The sequence below is a fragment of the Lutra lutra genome, chromosome 8, assembly GCF_902655055.1.
Source record: "Lutra lutra chromosome 8, mLutLut1.2, whole genome shotgun sequence".
Lineage (NCBI taxonomy): Eukaryota > Metazoa > Chordata > Mammalia > Carnivora > Mustelidae > Lutra > Lutra lutra.
In genome coordinates this window covers 125,139,700-125,163,582 of record NC_062285.1, presented here as the reverse complement: position 1 = coordinate 125,163,582, position 23,883 = coordinate 125,139,700, and the positions used below count along the sequence as shown (strand labels likewise).

General features: G+C 35.4%; 1 protein-coding gene across 7 annotated transcripts in view; it reads left to right on the top strand.

Moving 5' to 3' along the window:
- The window catches only part of WASHC3 (WASH complex subunit 3), a 136,862-nt gene that overhangs the window by 57,474 nt on the left and 55,505 nt on the right, over window positions 1-23,883 (top strand). For 5 of the 7 annotated variants that reach the window (XR_007129353.1, XR_007129355.1, XR_007129354.1 and 2 more), the window contains exon 7: window positions 4,948-5,134. The exons of 1 other annotated variant lie outside the window; for it this stretch is intronic. Coding sequence is in view for 2 of the 6 variants with exons in the window: in XM_047740780.1 (XP_047596736.1) it covers window positions 4,948-5,134 (187 nt within the window). In the remaining 4 variants the exon portion in view is untranslated. Of the gene's footprint in view, window positions 1-4,947; window positions 5,135-5,806; window positions 5,996-23,883 lie in introns of those variants that run through there. One more of the 7 variants, XM_047740781.1, reaches the window with a different exon arrangement.

The following is a 23,883-nucleotide window of genomic DNA, read 5'->3' as shown; positions in this document are numbered from 1 at the left end:
ATGCTATACCTCTTTCTTAATTAATGGTAGAGGGTGCAAGTTCAGTAACTTGTCCTTTTTTTTTTTTTTTTGGGGGGGGGGGTCTGTGTTCAGTTAGCCATCATATAGTACATCATTAGTTTTTCTTTCTTTAATTTTTAAATTTTATTTTTTTGTAAACATATATTTTTATCCCCAGGGGTACAGGTCTGTGAATCGCCAGGTTTACATACTTCACAGCACTCACCATAGCACATACCCTCCCCAATGTCCATAATCCCACCCCCCCCAGCCCCCCTCCCCCCATCAACCCTCAGTTTGTTTTGTGAGATTAAGAGTCACTTATGGTTTGTCTCCCTCCCAATCCCATCTTGTTTCATTTACTCTTCTCCTACCCCCTTAACCCCCCATGTTGCATCTCCTCTCCCTCATATCAGGGAGATCATATGATAGTTGTCTTTCTCCAATTGACTTACTTCGCTAAGCATGATACCCTCTAGATCCATCCACGTCATCGCAAATGGCAAGATTTGATTTCTTTTGATGGCTGCATAGTATTCCATTGTGTATATATACCACATCTTCTTTATCCATTCGTCTGTTGATGGACATCTAGGTTCTTTCCATAGTTTGGCTATTGTAGACATTGCTGCTATAAACATTCGGGTGCACGTGCCCCTTCGGATCACTACGTTTGTATCTTTAGGGTAAATACCCAGCAGTGCAATTGCTGGGTCATAGGGTAGTTCTATTTTCAACATTTTGAGGAACCTCCATGCTGTTTTCCAGAGTGGTTGCACCAGCTTGCATTCCCACCAACAGTGTAGGAGGGTTCCCCTTTCTCCACATCCTCGCCAGCATCTGTCATTTCCTGACTTGTTAATTTTAGCCATTCTGACTGGTGTGAGGTGATATCTCATTGTGGTTTTGATTTGTATTTCCCTGATGCCGAGTGATGTGGAGCACTTTTTCATGGATGAAGGATCTCAATGTGAGAAAGGAATCCATCAAAATCCTTGAGGAGAACACAGGCAGCAACCTCTTTGACCTCAGCCGCAGCAACATCTTCCTAGGAACATCGCCAAAGGCAAGGGAAGCAAGGGCAAAAATGAACTATTGGGATTTTATCAAGATCAAAAGCTTTTGCACAGCAAAGGAAACAGTTAACAAAACCAAAAGACAACTGAAAGAATGGGAGAAGATATTTGCAAATGACTTATCAGATAAAGAGCTAGTGTCCAAAATCTATAAAGAACTTAGCAAACTCAACACCCAAAGAACAAATAATCCAATCAAGAAATGGGCAGAGGACATGAACAGACATTTCTGCAAAGACGACATCCAGATGGCCAACAGACACATCATTAGTTTTTAATGTAGTGTTCAGTGATTCATTAGTTGTGTATAACACCCAGTGCTCATCACAGCCCATGCCCTCCTTAAAACCTATCATCCAGTTACCCCCATCCCCACTCCCCCTCCTTTAACCCTCAGTTTCCTGGAGTCCAGAGTCTCTCATGGTTTGTCTCCCTCTCTGATTTCTTCCAATTCAGTTTTCTTTCCCTTCCCCTATGGTCCTCTGTGCTATTCCTTATGTTCCACCTATGAGTGAAACCATATGATAATTGACTTACTTCTCCAGTCCCATCCATGTCAGTCCCATCCATGTCAGTGCAAATGGTAGGTATCCATCCTTTCTAATGGCTGAGTAATTTGTCCTTTACCCTGGATGGGATGTCCCAGCATCCTTTGGACCATTGGACCCCTAAAATCTGCAAAGATCTGAATCTTCTATCTTCTAGCCTGTGTCTTGTATCTTCTATCTTATAGGGCACCAAGGGTCCTTTCCATTTCCTCTTCACTAAATCTTTAGCCTAATTTACCAATACAAGTTACCAGCATAAGGTTTTGTGGAATATCAGGATGAACAAAATTCCTGCAGACTACCTAGTGAGAGAGTAGGAGAATTAACCCTATGACAGTAGGTTAGAATACATTGCTATCCTTCCTATGTATATATAAACACTTTCAATGTTCTTAATGATTGAAAAAAAGTTATCCAGATTAACAGTCATATACCATGCCAGAGGCTGTGTTCATAAGTTCCAGGACAGGTATCGTATCTGGCATAGGAGCCATGATCGGCATGATTACTTTGTTAAGTTTATGATAGTCCTTTGTCTTCTACTGTGATCCTTGTGATTCAGCAGGGTGATACATGTGAATGCATAAGGCATCACCCTTGCATCCTTTACGTGTTTGAAGATGGTACTAATCTCTGCTATTCCACTCAGAATGCAATATTTTTTCTGGTTTACTATCTTGGCAGGGTTGCAGGTATAGTTTAAGGGATTTCTACTTGATTCTCCCTACCATAATGGATTTTATTCCATAGGTCAGGAAATTGATGTGAAGCTGTTAAGAATATCCCAAGTATGTACTCAGAAACCTGGGAAATAGCCACAGGGACCTACCTCATCCAATTGAAAGTACTATAAGATGGACTGGAGCCCAGACTTTGTTACCTGGTGTCCATAACACCCCACTCTAACTGAGGGAAGATGGTGACAGATACTTGATATCAAGTCAATTTGGTCCTCTATCCAACATTTAAAAGAATTAAGTATTTCCCCTTTATCCATTGTACAGTTACTTTGACAAATAACTTATGGTTCTTTAGAGAAAGACTGAGGAAATTTCTTTTTATATATACTTGTAGTGGGAAAGGTAGCATTTTTCTTTTTTTTAAAGATTTTATTTATTTATTTATTTATTTATTTATTTATTTATTTATTTATTTATTTATTTATTTATGAGAGAGAGCAGGGTAGGGGCTGGCAGCAAGGAGCAGAGGGAGACGGAGAAGCAGAGATTCTATACTGAGCACAGAGCCTGACATGGGGCTTGATCCCACAACCCCAAGATTATGACCTGAGCCGAAATAAGAGTCAGCTACCCAACCAGCTGCCCAGGTGCCCCAAGGTGGCATTTTTCAAAGGGCTTTGGCCTCCTTTTCGATGGATGGACATAATGAGATAATAATTAAAGGAAAACACTTCTCCTTTATAGCAGCTGACATCAGCCTTCTCACCAGTCCATGCTTTTTTGGGATTTTGCAATTAAAGCTACACTCTAGTCTACTACCTTCTACCTTGAGCATGAGGTACACCATGGTATATTAGTCACCATCACAGATCCCTGCTTACCAGGGAATCTAGATTGCCACTTCAGCTTGTTGCTACTTTGCCACTGATGGTTGAATATCACCACCTGCTTCCTGCCATTATGGAATCCTACCGTCTCAGTTAATACTAGAGAGTCCAATTCTGTGGTATCATATCCCCTCCTGTGAATTCTGGTCTACAGAATGTAGCTACCCTGACTTTTCTCAGAGATGTTGGTGCCAGCTTCATTAGTGATATTCTTTATTTCCTTAGTAAAGAGAACTCTCTAGATCCTTCTGGGAAAGTAGTGGGTTGTCTCTCTCAACACAAGAAATCCATTCTAACATTCCCACCCCTCAGCCACTGAGGTCTTTCTCAGTACTTTATGGGCAATTTCAGTATCTCCATCTCACTGACTGTAGGCCATCATGACCAAATTTCATGAAGTTATCCCAACAGCCTATTAGCACCAGCTCCATTGCCAGGGTGTTGCTCTTGAGTCATGAGAGAGTGCTCTCATGTCAATAAACTCTCCTCTATTCAGCCTTATATTCTGCTCACTCTGGTGCGACACGTTCCGGATCTCCTCCCACACATGTTCTCCAGATTTCTGCCAGTGCTTGTTAGCCAGTTCCTAAAATTCTTTCAGTAAATAGGCTCTTTCTTCCCAGTTCAAGGACTATGTTTTCTCTCTCAGCTGAAACCTGACATTATTCTCAAGGCAATGGGGAAGTTAAGTTAAATCCTGAGGTGGTAGAGGTTATTGTACATGGAAGGCATCCATTTCAAGTGAACACTGAATGGCCTCCAGGTAAGGCAAGGCTGCTCTCCTCAAGTAAAGGAGAAAAGACTGCTTTGGCTGGCATGATGTTCAAGCTGCTCAAGCACATCCACCCAGATTTTTTCATCTCAAGTCTGTCCCTCTCCTTCGGTATCAGGGCTGTGACTTTAACAAAGCAGACTTGTAGAGGCTGCACATATCATCTCCTTTGCAGGTCTGCCATCCTTCAACTCTGGGCCTGATGTTCACCACAGCTCTCCTACAGCTAAGGAGATAAAGGTCTCTTTAAATACTTCAGAAGTGGCCTTTTGGCCTTCAGGGTGCCCTAAGATGACAGTTGGTAGATCTGAGTCTTTTACTTCTTTTTTTCTAGGTTCCCCAGACAATTAACAAATACTAGTCAATTGCACAATTCTTTGCCCCCAAACCATTCTAGTGACAGAGCTAGTGGATAACTCATGGCTTCTTGTCCCATTCCATCATAGGTGAGATTCTTATGAGTTGTAATGTACACCAGAGATTTCCATCATCCTGTTTATTCTTAAAATAGGATAGGGGACCAAGTTCTGGAAACCTATCCTAAGGATCTCCTTTCCACTATCATACCAAAGTCCTATGTTGTATTCCTCCTAAAAACAGATCTCAAGACAAACATTCAGGCACAAGAAGTTTATTTGTGAATTAATCCCAGGAGGCAGTAATGAGAGATCAGGAAAAATGAGACAGGGAAGAAAATATGATACAAGGATATATTACAAAAATTTCTACTGTGAGTGCTTGGGACTTGATTCCAAGACTACCATCTCCTTAGAAATGAACAGGTGCATAAAAAATTAGTTCATAAAATTAGTGCATAAAAACTTTATCTTTGATAAAGTTTTTTTTTTCTGAGAAGGATGTTTTAGGAAATCTGTTCTCAAACACTTTCTACAATCAAAATGTATTCTTTTATATTAAACAAAAATAGTTTTTATCTTATAAAACAAATAAAAAATAAAGTACAAACAAAACAAAAATGAACAGGTTTTTCCCAGAATTGTCCACCAGAAGGACTAGAGGCTGGATCATCTGTCCACTAACCCTGGACCCATTGATTGAGGGCTTTACTCCTCTACATTTCTGGGATATAATTGCCTATGCACCTTGGTGGCTCCATGGCCTTGGAAAGGACACTTTGTCAGAAAGTGGAGAAATGGGACATTCATTGGAGGTGAGTTGCTATCACCAAAAGGTGAGTCTGAGATTGAATATAGAAATCCACTACAGCTGTGGCTAACATCCAAGGTGGGACTGGGGGATGCATTGTAGGGCACTACCAAAAGCTTCCACTACAGACAAAGCTGCTTCTTAAGCACCACATTGACCTGAACTTACCTTTATTTAAAATCTATAATTTTTGTCTTGGATATAAAGAAAAGTGGATGGTAAGCCACACAAGATTTCCAGAACTTTTTCATTACAAATTTTAGTTTTTTTTAAATCTTCCAAGAATGAGCAAAGGATAAACAATGACTAAATCTGTATCTTTATAGTCTGTTGTAATTACAATACAATTTTTAAAATGTTTCCTTTTACACATACCCTGCAGAGTTTTTCTGTGAAAGTTTTATATCTGAACCAGAGCATGGCTCCTGTTAGAGAATAAATTATGTCCGTGTGCTCTTAAAGAGTGCCCAGACAACATAACATTCAGTGAAACTGTTTTGTTCTGATCAAGTTCTTCACAAAAAGAAGCTTAATTTCCAGGATCCATGAAAAACTTAAATTCTCACAATTTTATACAGGACTATGTTAATTTGTAACATTGTTACTTTGTGACATTGCTCTTGCAATGGTGCCAAAGTATCTTTTCAAAAACTTTTGCTTTTACCTTTCTCCTTAGGAAGATGAATAATAAAAGCACTGACACTAAAGTGAGTGCCACTCTGACTTGGATTCTGAATAGAAATCTTAAACAAGAGACACTTATCTTCCTTTGGAACATGAGGTGTAAAGATTTTGTGACTCCATTTTCTCTCTTCCCAAGACAGTATTACTTTAGATTGGCAGCTTACAAGTAAATAAACTTGGGTAAAATTCATTTTATAATATCTACAAATCATTTATTAGTCATCAGTGTATACTTATGTTCAAATTGATATGAGTAGATTAAAATACTTCAGAATTAAGCACTTCGTAGTTAACTTTACAAATTTTTTTAAGTAAATTCTAAGTATTGGAATAATATTTTTAAATCTAGAAGAAATCTTAGCAAATGTCTAGTCTAATTGCCTCTTTTTTACAAATGAATGAACTGAAATGCAGAGGGGTTGAAGGATTCTCCCAGGAAATATAAGAAAGAAAAGTTTAGTTATATAAACAAAAATACTGTATTAGTAATATCCTTATCTTAAATATTAATGCTTTTGTTTATCTGTATAAAAGCAAAATACTTAAATTTTTAGTAATCTTATTAAAAGTTTACATTGTAATCTGCAAAGTGGAGTTGTGAAATTTTTTATATTTAAGTATATTCTAACATCAATCTCCATTTTTTCACTTATAATATGTGGCCATGTGGCAATCAAGTAGAATTACTTCTACATTTTCATGGGGATATCTTAACCATACTGGTTTATGCTTTACTAAACTGTAATTCTAGTTTTCCAAGTCAAACCTTAGAAAATTCTAAGAAGCTGGCAGTATAGTTTTTAAATGGCCAGTATAAACACAGAATACGTAGATAGCAAAGTCAAAAAGCCTCAAGGATAAAAAATCTATAACATAATTCCATAAAAGAAACCATCAAAAATCACTCCTAAAAAAATAATCTGAACAGCCTTACATCTACATCTACTAAAGAAGTTGAATATATAGCTAAAAACATTCCCATAAATAAAACTGGACACCCACGTGACTTCATTGGTGAATCCTACCTAACATTTAAGGAAGAAATAATACCAAAATCCTACCATGCATAAGGAAGAAATAATGTCAATTATACACAAACTATTCCAGAAAATTAAAAAGGGGGAACTACTTTCTGAGTCATTCTATCAGACCAATATTAATCTGATGCCAAAATCAGACAGACACTATAATAAAACTATAGACTGATACTCATTACAAAAACAGAGGTAGATGTTCTTAAAATTTTCTTAGCAAATTTAATACCATAGAAGATACACAGATGAATACACACATATTCACTAGAAATATGACAAGTTGATCATGTATCATTAGGGAAATAAAACAATGAGATTATGCCATTTACCTAGTAGAATGACTAAAATCCAAAATCCTGGTAATACTAGATGCTGGAAAGGCTGTAAAGCAACACTAAAACTCCTTTATAGCTTATGGAAATGAAAATTGTGGGACCACTTCGAAAAACAGTTTGGTAATTTCTTAAAGCTAAATATAGTTTTTCCATATACTACCCACACTCCTAGGTATTTATCCATTTGGATTGGAAACTTATATCCACACAAAAACCTATTCATGAATGTTAATATTATTCATAATTCTCTAAACTAGAAACAACCAAGATGTCTTTCAGTATGTGAATGAATAAACAAATTCTAATATATCCTTACAATGGAATATTACTCAGTAGTGAGAGGAAATGTGTTATCAAGTCATGAAAAGATTCAGAGGAACTTGAAAGTATATTGGTAAGTGAAAAGTCTGAATATTGTATGATTTCAATTACATGACATTTTAGAAAAGCCAAAGCTACAGAGATAGTAAAAAAAAAAAAAATCAGTAAGGATGTAAGGGGAGTGAAGGTAGAATGAATAGGTGAAGCACAGGATATTCTAAAGGTAATAAAACTATTCTATATGAAACTATAATGTGATGGATACATATCATTATTCATTTGTCAAAACCCATAGAACTGTACAACACAAAGACTGAACCTTAATGTGAACTATGGACTAGTTAATAATAATGTATCAGTATTAGTTCCTTAATTGTAAAAAAAAAAAAGGTCCATTAATTATAACAAATGCATCACACTAATGCAATTTGTTAATAATGGGGGAAACTGGAATGAGGGGAGTGGAGTATATATATATCGAATTTCTGTACTATTTGCTCAATTATTCTGTAAATGTAAGGTATACTAAAAACACTTCTTATTTTTCTTCCTTAGAGATGAGAATGAAATAATGGTTTTTTGAAGTTTTTTTTAATTCCAGTTAATGAACATATAGTTCATTATAATATACTGTTATATTAGTTTCAGGTGTACAATATAGTAATTCAGTACTTCTGTAAAACACCTGGTGCTCATCACAAAAAGTGGACTCCTTAATCCCTATCACCTATTTAACCCATCTCCCACCCACCTCCATTTTGGGGACCCATCAGTTTGTTCTTTATAGTTAAAAGTCTTGTTTCTTGGTTTGCCTCACTCTCTTTTTTCCCCTTTGCTCATTTGTTTTGTTTCTTAAATTCCACACGTAAGTGAAATCCTGTAGTATTTGTCTTTCTCCAACTGACTTATTTTGCTCAGCATACTACTCTCTTAACTCTATCAATGTCATTGTAAATAGCAGATTTCATTCATGTTTATGGCTGAGCAGTATCCCATTGTGTGTGTATGTATATACAGACATATATTTATACACAATACATATATACATACATATACTATACACACACACACACACACACAATCTTTCTCCATTCATCATGGATTGGAAGAACAAATATTATAAAAATGCCTATAGTAACCAAAGCAATCTACACATTTAATGCAATCCCTATGAAAATTCCAACAGCATTTTTCACAGAGCTAGAAAAAAAGATCCTAAAATTTGTATGGAACAACAAAGGATCTGAAATGGCCAAAGCAACCTTGAAAAAGAAAAGCAAAGCTGAAACAAACAATTTTGGACTTCATATTACGGAGCTGTAGTGATCAAGACAGTATGATACTGGAACAAAAATATTTGACACATAGATCAATAGAACAGAATAGAAAACTCAGAAATGAGCCCACAACCATATGGTTAATTAATCTTCAACAAAGCAGGAAAGAATATCCAGTGAGAAAGACAGTCTCTTCAGCAAATGGTACTGGGAAAACTAGACCACTGTCTTACAGCATACCCAAAAGTAAATTCAAAATGGATTAAGAACATAAATATGAGAGCTGAAACCATAAAAATCCTGGAGGAGAACACAGTAACTTCTTTGACATCAGCAGTAGCAGCTTCTTACTAGATATGACTCCTGCAGCAAAGGAAATAAAAGCAAAAAAAACTACTGAGACTTCATCAAAATAAAAGGCTTCTACACCACAGAAGAAAAAATCTACAAAACTGAAAGGAAACCTATGGAATGGGAGAGGATATTTGCAAATGATACATCCAATGAAGGGTTAGAATCCAGAATATATAAAGAACTTATAAACTCAACACCCAAAAATGAATAATCAGTTGAAAAATAGAAGACATGAATAGAATTTTCCAAGGAAGACATATAGATGGCCAACAAACACATGAAAAGATTCTCAGCATCACTCATCATCAGGGAAATGCAAATCAGAACTACAATGAGATATCACCTCATACGTATCAGAATGGCTAAAATCAACAACACAAGAAACAATAAGTGTTAGTGAGGTTGTGGAGAAAGGGGAACCCTCTTGCACTGTTGGTAGGAATGCAAACTGGTGCAGCCACTATGGAAAATAGTATGTAGTTTCCTCAAATTGTTAAAAATAGAACTACCCTATGATCCAGCAATTGCACTACTAGGTATTTACCCAAAGAATACAAAAATAGTAATTCGAAGGGCTACATACACCCTGATGTTTATAACAGCATTATCTACAATAGCCAAATTATGGAAACATCCCCAGAACATCCATTTTTAAATAATAATTCATATCCAAGTGGAGTTTATCCTAGGAATCCAAGGTTAGATTAACTCAAAAATCTAAGTTATCATAATAACAAACTAAAAGAAAAAAACATATGATCATCTCAGTAGGCACAGAAAATGCATTTGACAAGAAACAATATCCATTCTCAATGAACTAAAAATAGAAATGAACTTCCTCTATCTGATTAAAAACAAAAGCCTAAAAACCTACAGCTAAAATCATACCTAATGGTAAAAATCTGAATACTTTTCTCCTATAACAACAATGTCCACTATTATCAGTTCTATTCAACATCCTACTGGAGAAGGCAAGAAAAGAAAAGTCATACAGATTATAAGGAAAAACTATCTTTACCTGAAGACAGCATTATTAACTATATAAAAATCAATTTGAGTCTATTAAAAAAGCTAGAGCTAACAAGTTTACAAGGTTGAAGGATACAAAATCAATATACAATAATCAGTTGTATTTTTATATACTAACAACAAGCAGTTAAAATTGCCATTTACAATAGCATCAAAAACTATGAAATCCTTGGGGATAAATCTAACAAAAACCAAATCTAACAAATCTAACAAAACCAAAAACTATAGAACAGTGCTGAGAGAAATTAAGGAAGACCTAGATAAATGGAGTATGATTTACTGTATCTATGTGTTGGAAGACTCTATCTTATTAAAAATCTTATCTAAAAATTACCAAATTGGGCTATAGATTAAATGCAATCCAATAAAGATCCCCAAAGACTTTTTTAAAATAGAAATTAACCAAATTATTTTAAAATTCACGTGGAAATGCAAAGAACCTAGAATACCCGAACAGTAAAAGAACTAAGTTGGAAGACTAAGACCACTTGATTTCAAGAGTTATTATAGCCCACAGTAATTGAGAAAGTCTGGTATTGGTGTAAAGACAGAGAGTATATCAATGGAACAGAACGGAGTCCAGAATTAGACCAACACATATATGGTACTAATTTCTAACAAAGATGCAAAGGCAATTTAGTGACGAAAGGGCAGAATGGAACAATTTTGGATATCCATATTTTTAAAAAGATTTTATTTATTTATTTGACAGAGACACAGCAAGAGAAGGAACACAAGCAGGGGAAGTGGGAAAGGGAGAAGCAGGCCCCCCGCGGAGCAGGGAGCCTGATGTGGGGCTTGATACCAGGACCCTGAGATCATGACATGAGCCGAAGGCAGATGCTTAACGACTGAGCCACCCAGGCACCCCTGGATATCCATATTTTTTAAAGGTTTTATTTATTTGATAGATCACAAGTAGGCAGAGAGGCAGGCAGAGAGAGAGGGAGAAGTGGGCTCTCCGCTCAGCAGGTCTGGGAGCAGGGAGCCTGATGCGGGGCTCAATCCCAGGACCCTGAGATCATGACCTGAACTGAAGGCAGAGGCTTAACCCACTGAGCCACCCAGGTGCCCCTGGATATCCATATTTTTTTTAAAAGATTTTATTTATTTATTTGACTGATAGAGATCACAAGTAGGAAGATAGGCAGGCAGAGAGAGAGGAGGAAGCAGGCTCCTCACTGAGCAGAGAGCCCAACATGGGGCTCGATCCCAGGACCTTGGGATCATGACCTGAGCTGAAGGCAGAGGCTTCAACCCACTGAGCCACCCAGGGGCCCCTGGATATCCATATTTTTAAAAGAACTTTAATCCATTCAAAACCTTATACAAAAATAAAATGAAATAATATGATAATTTTCTTTCTCTGGTTGACTTATTTCACTTAGCATAATACCCTCTAGTTCTACCCATGTGATTGCAAATGTAAGATTTCATTTTTTAATGGCTAAGTTATACTCCATTGTGTATATATACCACATCTTCTTTTTTTTTTTAATTTTATTTTTTCAGCATAACAATATTCATTATTTTTGCACCACACCCAGTGCTCCATGCAATCCGTGCCCTCTACAATACCCACCACCTGGTGCCCCCAACCTCCCACCCCCCACCCCTTCAAAATTCTCAGATCGTTTTTCAGAGTCCATAGTCTCTCATGGTTCACCTCCCCTTCCAATTTCCCTCAACTCCCTTCTCCTCTCCATCTCCCCTTGTCCTCCATGCTATTTGTTATGCTCCACAAATAAGTGAAACCATATGATAATTGACTCTCTCTGCTTGACTTATTTCACTCAGCATAATCTCTTCCAGTCCCGTCCATGTTGCTATATCCATTATTCTGTTGAAGGACATATGGACTCTTTCCATATTTTGGCTCTTGTGGACATTGCTGCTATAAACATTGGGGTGCAGGCAACCCTTCAAATCACTACATTTGTATCCTTTGGGTAAATATCTAGTAGTGTAATTGCTGGGTCATAGGGTAGCTCTAGGTGGAGTTAAGAAACGGGACAGAGGATCATAAGGGAAGAGAGGAAAGGAAAAAATCAGACAAAATCAGAGAAGGAGACAAACCATAAAAGACTTATAACCATAGGAAAACAGGGTTACTGGAGGGAAGATGGATGGAGGGATGGGGTAATTGGGTGATGGGCATTAGGGAGGGCACTTGATGAAATGAGCAGTGGGTATTACATGCAACTGATGAATTACTGAACTCTTCTTCCAAAACTAAAAAAAAAAAAAAAAAAAAAAAAAAAAAAAAAAGTAAGAAAGAAAGAGACTTTAAATGTAAAGCCCAACAGGGCAATGACAGAGTGGGTCTTTGTCCAGCCCCTGGAGCTAGAGCTGTGGTGAACGCTTCCACTTCCTGCTGCAAATAATAAGGGCTCTTCATACTGGGAAGAGCAAACAAGCTCCATGACTATAAACTCTCTAGAAAAAGAAAAAAAATCATAGGAGAAAGTCTTTACGATTTCAGGCAAAGATTTCTTAGATGAAGTACCAAAAGCATGATTCATAAAAACCAAAATAATAAATTGGAACAGCAAAATTAAAAACTTCTCTTTGAAAGATACCCTTAAGAGAATTAAAAAAAAATCACACTATAAACTGGGAGAAAACATATACAAATTGTACATCTGATAAAAGACTTGTTTCTAAAATATATAAAGAACTCCCAAAATTCATTAGTAAAAAATCCAACTAAAAAGATGGACAAAAGATTTGATATATACTTGACTGAGAAAGGTAACAGATAACAAACATATGAAAAAGATGCACATAAATTGTTGGTGGGGATGCAAACTGGTGAAGCCATTCTGGAAAACAATGTGGAGGTTCCTCAAAATGTTAGAAATACAACTACCCTATGATACAGCAATTGCACTACTGGGTATTTATCCAAAGGATACAAAAATAGTGATTCAAAGGGACATATGCACACCAATTATTTATAGCAGCAATGTCCACAATAGCCAACCTACAGAAAAAGCTCAGATGTCCATTGACAGATGAATGTATAAAGAAGTGGTGGAGTTACTGGTTGGTTCAGTCTATTAAGCACCTGACTTTGGCTCAGGTTGTGATCTTGGGGTCCTGGAATTGAACCCTGCATCAGTTCCCTGCTCAGTGGGAGCCTGTTTCTCCCTCTGCCCCTCTCCCTGACTGTGTTTCCTGCTCTCTCTCTCAAAGAAACAAATAAAATAAGGAACATTCCATTTTATGTATATATATACAATGAAATATTAGCCATCAAAAAGAATGAAATCTTGGCACTTGCAACAACATGGATGGAACTAGAGTGTATTATGCTAAGTGAAACTAGTTAGTCAAAAAGACAAACACCATATGATTTCACTCAGATGTGGAATTTAAGAAACAAACTGGTGAAATAGGGGAAGGGAAGGAAAAAATTAAAAAGGTTGAAAACAGGAAGACAAATCTTGAGAGACTCTGAACTATAGAAAACAAACTGTGGGTTGCTGGAGGGGAGGTGGGAGAGGGGATAGGGTAATGGGTGGTGGGCATTAAGGAAGGCACTTGATGTAATAACTGCTGGATATTATATGCAACTGATGAATCACTAAATTCTACCCCAAAATTAATAATATACTATATGTTAACTAACCTGAATTAAAAAAAAAATACAAATCTATTAACAACAACAAAGATGCACAACATTAGTCTTTAGGAAAATGAAAATTAAAACCACAACAAAACACTGTTTTATTATATCTCACAGTACCTATTAGAATGGCTGAAAAATTTTTATTTTTTTTTAATTTTTAAAAAAGATTTTATTTATTTATTTGACAGAGAGAGAGATCACAAGTAGGCAAAGAGAGAGGGGAAAGCAGGCGCTCTGCTGAGCAGAGAGCCTGATGCGGGATTCAATCCCAGGACCCTGAGATCATGACCTGAGCCAAAGGCAGAGGCTTAACCCATTGAACCACCCAGGCGCCCAAGAATGGCTGAAATATTTTTAAATTTATTGAGGTAAAATTGGTATGCCATATTATATTAGTTTCAGGTGTACAACTAGTGTTAATATTTGTTAACACTGTAAAATTGTCACTATAATAAAGTCTATTTATCACCTATCACCTTACAAAGTTAATATGGTATTACTGACTATATTCCATATGCTGTACATTATGTCCCCATGATGTATTTATTTTATAATTGAAAGTTTGCAATTTTTAATACCCTTCACTCATTTTGCCCCCTCTACACTCTGCCAACCACCAATCTGTTCTGTATCAATGATTCTGGGCTTGGGTTTGTTTTGTCTTAAATTCCACAGATGAGGGAATTCATGGGGCATTTGTCTTTGTCTAACTAATTCATTTAACATAATCCCCTAAAGTTCCATCCATGTTGCTGCAGATGCAAAGATTCCTTTTTTTTTTTTACATTTTTTTAAAAAGATCTCATTTATTTATTAGCGAGAGAGTGAGCATTGTCAGGGGGAGGGGCAGAGGGAGAAGCAGACTTCCCGCCGGAGCAGGTAGTCCAATGCAGGGCTCTGTCCCAGGACCTCGGGATCATGACCTGAGCCGAAGGCAGGTGCTTAATTGACTGAGCCTCCCCGGTGCCCCAAGATTTCATTTTTTTATGGCTGAATAATATACCACAACCTTTTTGTCTACTCATCTGTCACTGGACAGAGGTTGCTTCGATATCTTGGTTATTGTAAATGCTACAGTGAATATAGGGGTGCATATATCTTTTTGAATTACTGTTTTCATTTTCTTTGGATAGATACCCAGTAGTGGAATTGCTGGATCATATGTAGCTCTATTTTTTTAATTTTTAAGGAACCTCCATACTGTTTTCCATAGTGGCTGTACCAATTCATATTCCCAGCAGTGAATTAGGAAACACTTTTTACTCTTTTCTCTACATCCTAGCCAACATTTGTTATATCTTGTCTTCTTGATAATAGCTATGCTGACAGGTATAAGATATCTTATTGTATTTTTCATTTGCATTTACCTAATGCTTAGTGATGTTGAGTATCTTTTCACATGCCTGTTAGCCATCTATATGTCTTCTTTGGAAAAATACATATTTAGATCCTCATTTTTTAATCAGGTGTTTTTTGGTTTTGGGGTTTTTTTTTGTTTTGTTTTTTTGTTTTCTGTTTTTTTTTGCTATTGAGTTACTAAATCTTTATATACTTTGTATATTAACCCCTTACTGGATATATGATTTGAAATATTTTCTCCTACTCAGTACATTGTCTTTTCATTGTGTTGATGGTTTCCTTTGCTGCGCAGAAATTTTTAGTTTGATGTAGTCCCATTTGTTTATTTTTGCTTTTGTTTGATTGCCTTTTGAGTCAGATCCAAGAAATATCACTAAGACCAATATCAAGGAATTTACTGCCTAATGTTCTCTTCTAGGTATTTCATGGTTTTGGGTCTTATATTCAAGTTTTTAATCCATTCTAAGTTAATTTTTGTGTATGGTGTAATATAGCAGTCCAGTTTCATTCTTTGGCATATAGCTGTCCAGTTTTCCCAGCACCATTTACTGCAGAGTCTATCCTTTTCCCATTGTGTATCCTTGAATCCTTTGTCATAACCTAATTGACTATATATGCAGAGGTTTATTTCTGTGCTCTCTATTCTGTTCCATTAATCTATGTGTCTGTTTTTATGCAAATACTATACTATTTTTATTAGTATGGCTTTGTAGTATAGTTTGAAATCAGGCAGTATGATACCCCCAGCTTTGTTCTTTCTCAATATTGTTTTGGCTATTAGAGATCCTTTGTTGTTTCATATAAATTTTAGAATTATTTGTTCCATTGCTATACAAAATTTTCGCTAGAATTTTCATAGGGATTGTATTGAATATAGATTGCTTTAGGTCAGATATTTAACAATATTAATTCTTCCATGAGTGCAGAATATCTTTTCAGTTTCTTGGTTGATAATTGTATGCTCATGATTCATGTCCTTGGTATCAATTGTAACTTTCATTTTTTATTTATTTGAATCCTCTTTTTTTCTTGGTGAGTCTAGCTAAAGGTTTATCAGTTTTATCTTTTCAAAGAACCAGCTCTTAGTTTTGGTGATCTTTTCTATTTTTAGTTTCTATTTCATTTTTTTTTCCCCACTCTCTTTTTTTAAATTTCCCCCCTTTGGGCTTTGTACTTCTTTTTCTAGTTCCTTTAGGTGTAAAATTAAATCGGCATGTTTTTTCTTTCTTGAGGTAGGTCTATATTGATATCAACTTCCCTCTTAGAATTGCTTTTGCTGCATCCCATAGATTTTGATATGTCACATTTATGTTTTCACTTGTGTCTAAGTATTTTTAATTTCTCCTTTGTTTTCTACCATGATCCAGTGGTTGTTCAGTAGTGTATTATTTAATTTCCATGTATTTTTTACTTTCTTCTTGTAATTGATTTCTAGTATCATACCATTGTGGTTAGAAAAAATACTTGATATTATTTCACTCTTCTTGAATTTACTGAGGCTTGTTTTGTGGCCGAACATGTGATCTATCTTGGGAACTATTCCATGTGTACACGAGCGTGTATTCTGCTGTTTTGGATGAAGTGTTCTATATTATTCTATCTGGTCTAATGTGTCATTTAATGACTTTCTTTAGTGTACTATATTTAGATTCCTTTCTCATGTTTTTGTGTGTACTTACTGTATTTACTACAAGTTTTTTTTTTCTTTGTGGTTACAATGAGGTTCGTATATATCATCCCACACATAGTAGTCTATTTTAAGTTCATAGCAACATACATTTAAACACATTCCAAAACTACATTTTTATACACTCCCATGTTTTATATTTCTGATGTCATTTTTATGTTTTATATTATATATTCCCTTAACTAATTATTATAGTTTTCATCAAATTAAATACTTTTGTACTTTAACTTTCTTAGTGTCTTTATAAATGATTAATCCTCCTCTTCCTATATATTTAATTTTCCAATGAGAATTTTACTTTTATGTATTTTATTGTTATTACTTGGTTCCATTTCTTTTCAGCTTAACAAAATTCCTTTAATATTTCTCATAAGACTGGCTTAGTAGTGATGAACTCTTTTAGATTTTGCCTGGAAAACTCCTTATCTCTTCTTCAAATGTGAATGATAACCTTACCAGGTATGGTATTTTGGATTGGAAGGTTTTTTCTTTTACCACGTTGAATATGTCATGCCACACCCTTCTGGCTTGCAAAATTCTGCTGAGAAATTTGCTGCTAGCCTGATGGGGTTTCCCTTGTATGAAACAGTTTGTTATCTTATTGCCTTTAAACAACAGAAGTTCAACAAAAGCAACAAGAGAAGTAACAAGAGAAGATAAAGATATTCTCTTTAACTTTTGACATCCTAATTATGATGTGTATTGGTGTGGCTTCCTTTAGATTCATTCATTTTTGAACTCTCTGGGGCTTCCTGGTCCTGGATATTTGCTTCCTTGCCTAAGTTAGATAATCTTTCAGCCATTATCTTTTCAAATAAGTTTTCTGCACTTTTATCTCTCTTTTCTTCCTTGGGACACCTATAATGCAAAAGTTATTCTGCTTGATATTGTCAGGTCCTTTAAGTTATCTTAATTTTTTAATTCTTTTTTGTTGTTGTTGCTCTGTGTTGGTAAGTTCTATTGCTTTTCCTTTCAGCTCACTGATCTGTTATACTTCATCTACTCTGCTGTTAAATCCCTCTAGTGTATTTTTCAGTTTATTGCATTCTTCAGCTCTGTGGCTAATATTTGGTACTTTCTTATATTTTCTGTCTCTTTATTGAAGTTCTTGCTATGTTGACACATCCTGCTCCCAAGTTTGGTGAGCATAACTGCAACCATCATTTTGAATTCTTTATCAGGTAGGTTACTTATCTCCATATTATTTTTAAAATTTTATTTATTTGTTTGATAAAGAGAGACACAGAAAGGGAGAAACACACAGAGCACAAGCAGGAGGGAGCTGCAGAGGAAGAAGGAGAAGCAGACTGTCTTCTGAGCAGGGAGCCTGATGCAGGGCTCAATCCCAGGATCCTGGGTCATGACCTGAGCCAAAGGCAAACACTTAACCAACAGAGCCACCCCAGCACCACAGTTATTTCCATATTACTAAGGTATTTTTTCAGCGTTGTGTTGTTCTTTCATTTGAAGCATATTTCTCTGTTTTCTCATTTTGCTTGACTCTATGCTTATTACTATATATTAGATAAAACAGCTATCTTTCTCAGTCTTGGAGTGTCCTTGTACAGGTGATAATACTTCTTATTTTTTTTTCCTTTTTAAGATTTTATTTTTAATGGATTATATATAATCTATATATATTTATATAATGGAATATATATGTATATGTATAAATATATAAAATGTATATTAAAATTTTGTATATCAAATATATAATACTTTATATATGTCAATATAAATATATTAAAATATATTCATATATGTGTATATATAATGTATATAAATATATATAATGTAATATATATATATTACATTTTCTTTATCCATTTATCTATCAATCAACACTGTAACTGCTTCCATAATTTGGCTATTATAAATAATGCTGTGATAAACACAGTGGTGCATATTTCTTTGAATTAGGGTTTTATTATTTGGGTGAGTACCCAGTAATGGAATTACTGGATAATATGGTAATCCTGTATTTTATGTTTTGAGCAGCCTTCATACTGTTTTCCACAGTGGCTGCACCAGTTTGCATTCCCAACAACAGTGCAAGAGTGTTCCTTTCTTCCCACATCCTTCCCAACACTTGTTTCTTGTGTTTTGATTCTAGCCATTCTGATAGGTGTGACATGATCTCTTATTATGGTTTTGATTTGCATTTCCCTGATGATGAGTGATGTTAAGCATCTTTTCATGTATCTGTTGGCCATCTGTATATCTTCTTTGGAGAAATGTCTATTCAAGTCTTCTGCCCATTTTTTATTAGATTATCTGCTTTTTGATGTTGAGTTATATAAGTTCTTTATATATGTTGGACACTAACCCTTTTTCAGATGTGCCATTTGCAAATATCTTCTCCCTTCAGTAGATCATCTTTAGTTTCGTTGTGTCCTTTGCTGTGCAGAAAATTTTAATATTCATATACTCCCAGTAGTTTATTTTAGCTTTGATTCCCTTAGGAGACATATCTAGAAAAATGTCACTGCAACACTGTTAGAGAAATTACTGCCTTCTTTCTTCAAAAATTTTTATGGTTTCAGGTCTCACATTTAGGTCTTTAGTCCACTTTGAGTTTATTTTTCTATATAGTATAAGAAAAATGGTCCAGTCACATTCTTTTGCATGTAGCTGTCCTATTTTACCAACACTATGTGTTAAAAAGCTTTTTCCCCATTACACATACTTGCCTCATTTGTCAGAGATTAATTAGCCACATAATCAGGGGTTTATTTCTGGACTCTCTCATCTGTTCTATTGATGTCTATGTCTACTTTTGTGCCAGTACTGTACTGTTTTGGTCACTATTACTTTGTAGTATATCTTAAAATCTGGGACTGTGAAGCCTCTAGTTTTGTTCCTCTTTTTCAAGGTTGCCTTGGATATTTAGGTTCTTTTGTGGTTCCCATACAAATTTTAGGATTATTTGTTCCAATTCTGTGAAATATGCTGTGCATATTTTGATAGGGATCCCTTTAAATCTTTACATTGCTTTGGGTAATATGGACATTTTAACAGTATTTGTTCTCCCAATCCATGAGCATGGGCTATCTTTCCTTTTGTATGCATCATCTTCAGTTTCTTTTATCAGTGTTTTGTAGTTTTTAGAGTACCAGTCTTTCACTTCCTTGGTTAACTTATTCCTAGGCATTTTATTATTTTTCGTACAATTGTAAATAAGACTGTTTTCATAATTTCTCTTTCTGCTACTTCATTATTATAATGTAGAAAGAAACAGATTTCTGTATATTGATTTTGTATCCTGTGACCTTACTGAATTCATTTATCAGTTCTAGTAATTTTTTGGTGGAATTTTTAGGGCTTTCTATGTAGAGTGTCATGTCATCTGCGACTAATGAAAGTTTTACTCCTTCCTTACCAATTTGGATGCCTTGTATTTCTTTTTGATGTCTGATTACTGTGGCTAGGAATTCCAGTATTATATTAAATAAAAGTGCTGATAGTGGACATTCTTGTCCTGTTCCTGACCTTACGGGGAAAGCCCTCAATTTCACCATTGATTATGATGTTAGCTGTGGATTTGTCATACATGGCCTTTATTACATTGAGGTATATTTCCTCTAAACCTACTTTGTTGAGGGTTTTGTCATTTTTCTTGTTGATGTGGTGTATCATATTGATTGATTTGTGAATAGTGACCCACCCTCACATGCCAGGAATAAATTGCATTTGATCATGTGAGTAGTTTTTTTAATCTGTTGTTGGATTCTGTTTGCTAATATTTTGTTGAGAATTCTTGCATCTGTGTTCATTAGAGATATTTGTCTGTAGTTCTTTTTTGTAGTACTTTGGTATCAGAATACTGCCAACCTCCTAGAATGAATTTGGAAGCTTTCCTTCCTCTTCTATTTTTTGAAATAGTTTGAGAAGAAAGGTATTAACTCTTCTTTAAATGTTTGGTAGAATTCACCTGTGAAGACACCTTCTAGTTCTTCCTGATTCACTTTTGGGAGGTTACATGTTTCTAGGAATTTATCCATTTCACCTAGTTTGTCTAATTTGTTGGCATATAATTTTTTGTAATATTCTCTTATAACCCTTTGTATTTCTATGGTGTCAGTTGTTATTTCTCCTCTTTCATTTCTGATTTTGAGTTCTCTCTCTCTCTGTCTCTTTTGGATGAATATGGCTAAAGATTTATCAATTTTGTTGATCTTTTCAAAGACCCAGTTCCTGGTTTCATTGATCTGTTTTGTTGTTTTTTTTTTTCCTGTTTTGTTTATTCCTACTCTAATTTTTATTATTTCCTTCCTTCAACTGGTTTTTGGTTTTGTTTATTCTTTTTCTAGTTCCTTTAGGTGTAAGGTTTGGCCGTTCATTTGAGATTTTTCTTGCTTCGTGAAGTAGGCCTTATTCCTATAAACTTCCCTCTTAGAACAGCTTTTGCTGCAACCCGATGATTTTGGATTACCATGTTTTCATTTTTATTTATCTCCATATATCTTTTTTTATTTCCTCCTTGATATCTTAGCTGACCCATATGTTGTTTATTAGCATGTTATTTAACCTCCGTGTATTCATGTTCTTTCCAGATTTTTTCTTGTGGTTGATTTCTAGTTTTATACCATTGCATTTGGAAAAGTTCATGGTATGACTTCAGTCTTTTTGAATTTGTTGAGTCTTGTTTTGTGGCCTAAAATGTGAGCTATTCTGAAGAATATTCATATGCGTGTGAAAAGAATGTATTTTGCTGTCTCAGGATAGAATGTTCTGAATATATCTGCTAGATCATTCTGTTCCGGTGTGTCATTCAAAGCTATTGTTTTCTTGTTGATTTTCTGTTTGGATGATCTATACATTGATATAAATGGGGGTGTTAAAGTCCCCAACTATTATTAAATATTAAATTAAATTTTATTAATATTAATTTATTAGTTAATTAGTTAATATTAATATTAATATTATTTATTAATAAATATAAATTTATTAATATTAAATATTAAATTAAAAATATGTGGGGTTGTTCCCTTTATGATTATGTAGTATCCTTCTTTGTCTCTTATTACAGTCTTTGTTTTAAAGTCTATTTTGTCTGATGTAAGAATTGTTACCCTGGCATGTTTTTCACTTCCATTTGTATGATAAATGTTTTTCCACCCCTTTACTTTCAGTCTGCATGTATGTTTGGTCTGAAATGAGTCTATTGTAGGCAGCATATAAATCAGTCTTGCTTTTTTATCTATTCCACCACCCTATGTCCTTTAATTGGAGCATTTGTTCCATTTATATTCAAAGTAATTGTTGGTAGGTATGTACTTATTGCCATTATGTTACTTGTTTTATTGTTGTTTCTGTAGTTCTTTGTTCCTTTCTCATTCCTCTCACATTGTTTGCTGGCTTTCTTTAGGAATAGACTTGGATACCTTTCTCTTTACTTTTTGCATATTTATTACCAGTTTTTGACTTGTGGTTTATATATACATCAAGCAGTCTTTATTAAGTTGATGGCCACTGACATTTGAACACATTCTAAAAGCAATAATGTTTTATTCCTCTCTCCCATCCCTCACATTTTATATATATGGTATCATACTTCACATCCTTTTATTGTGTGAATCCCTTGACTTATTATTATAGATACACTAATTTTATTGCTTTTGTGCTTCCTACTTTTCTTACTCCTGCTTATGATCTTTCTTTTCCACTCAAAGAGTCTCCTTTAACATTTCTTTTAAGGCTGGTTTAGTGGTAATGAATTCCTTTAAATTTTGCTTGTGTGGGAAACTCTTTAATCTCTCTTATTCTGAATAATAGCCCTGCTGGATAGAGTATTCTGGGCTGCAGAGTTTTTTTTTTTCTTTCAGCATTTTAATTATATCATGCCACTTTCTTTTTTTTTTTTTTTAAGATTTTATTTATTTGACAGACAGAGGGTCACAAGCAGGCAGGCACAGAGAGGGGGGAGTCAGGCTCCCCGCCGAGCAGAGAGCCCAACACGGGGCTGATCCCAGGACCCTGAGATCATGACCCGAGCCGAAGACAGAGGCTTTAACCCACTGAGCCACCCAGGTGCCCCTATCATGCCACTTTCTTCTGGCCTACTAAGTTTCTGCTGAAAAATCAGCTGATAACCTTTTGGGGTTTCCCTTGTGTGTAACTGTTGTCTTTTCACTTGCTCTCTTTAAAATTCTCTTCATCACTACCTTTTGCCCTTTTAAATACAAACTTGGTGTTTGATTTTCTTGGGAGCTCTCTGTGCCTCTCAGATTTAGATTTCTGTTTCCTTCCTCAGATACAAGAAGTTTTGAGCTACTATTTCTTCAAATAAATTTTCTCCCCTCTTTTCTCTCTCTTCTCTCTCTTGGATCCCTGTAATGCAAATGTTATTATGCTTGATGGTGTCACTGAGTTCCTTAATCATTTCATTTTTTAGTGCATTTTTCTCTCTCCTGTTCAGCTTGATTGCTTTCCATTACTCTGTCCTCCAGATCACTGATCTGTTCTTCTGCTTCCTTTAGTCTACTATTTATTCCCTCTAGTGTATTTTTAAGTTGTTATCAGGTTTTTCATTTCTGGTTGGTTCTTTTTAATGTTTTCTCTCTCTTTGTTGAGAGTCTCACTGAGGTGCTCTACTTTTTTCTCCAGTTCAGTGAGTATTTTTATTACTATCACTTTAAATTCTCTACCAGGCATATACTTGCCTCCATTTCATTTAGCTCTTTTGCCACGATTTTGTCCTGTTCTTTCATTTGGGACATATTCCTCTGTCTCCTCATTTTGTCTAACTCTCTATGTCTGTTTGTATGTATTAGAAAAATTGGCTGTGTCTCTTGCTCTTAAAAGTAGTGCCCTTATGAAGAAGAAGACCCATAGTGCCCTGCAGTGCAATGTCCCATGTTCACCAGAACATGGTGCTTCAGGGGTATCTCTTATGAGTGTTATGAGCACCCTACTGTTGTGGCTTAGCCATGTTTGCCTTCAGCCCAGTCATCTGCAATGGCTCTCTTTGCCTGTTGTGGGCAGAATTTGGTACCTGTGTTACTGGTATGCCAGTCGGGTGCCACCTTGAGCTTAAGTTGAG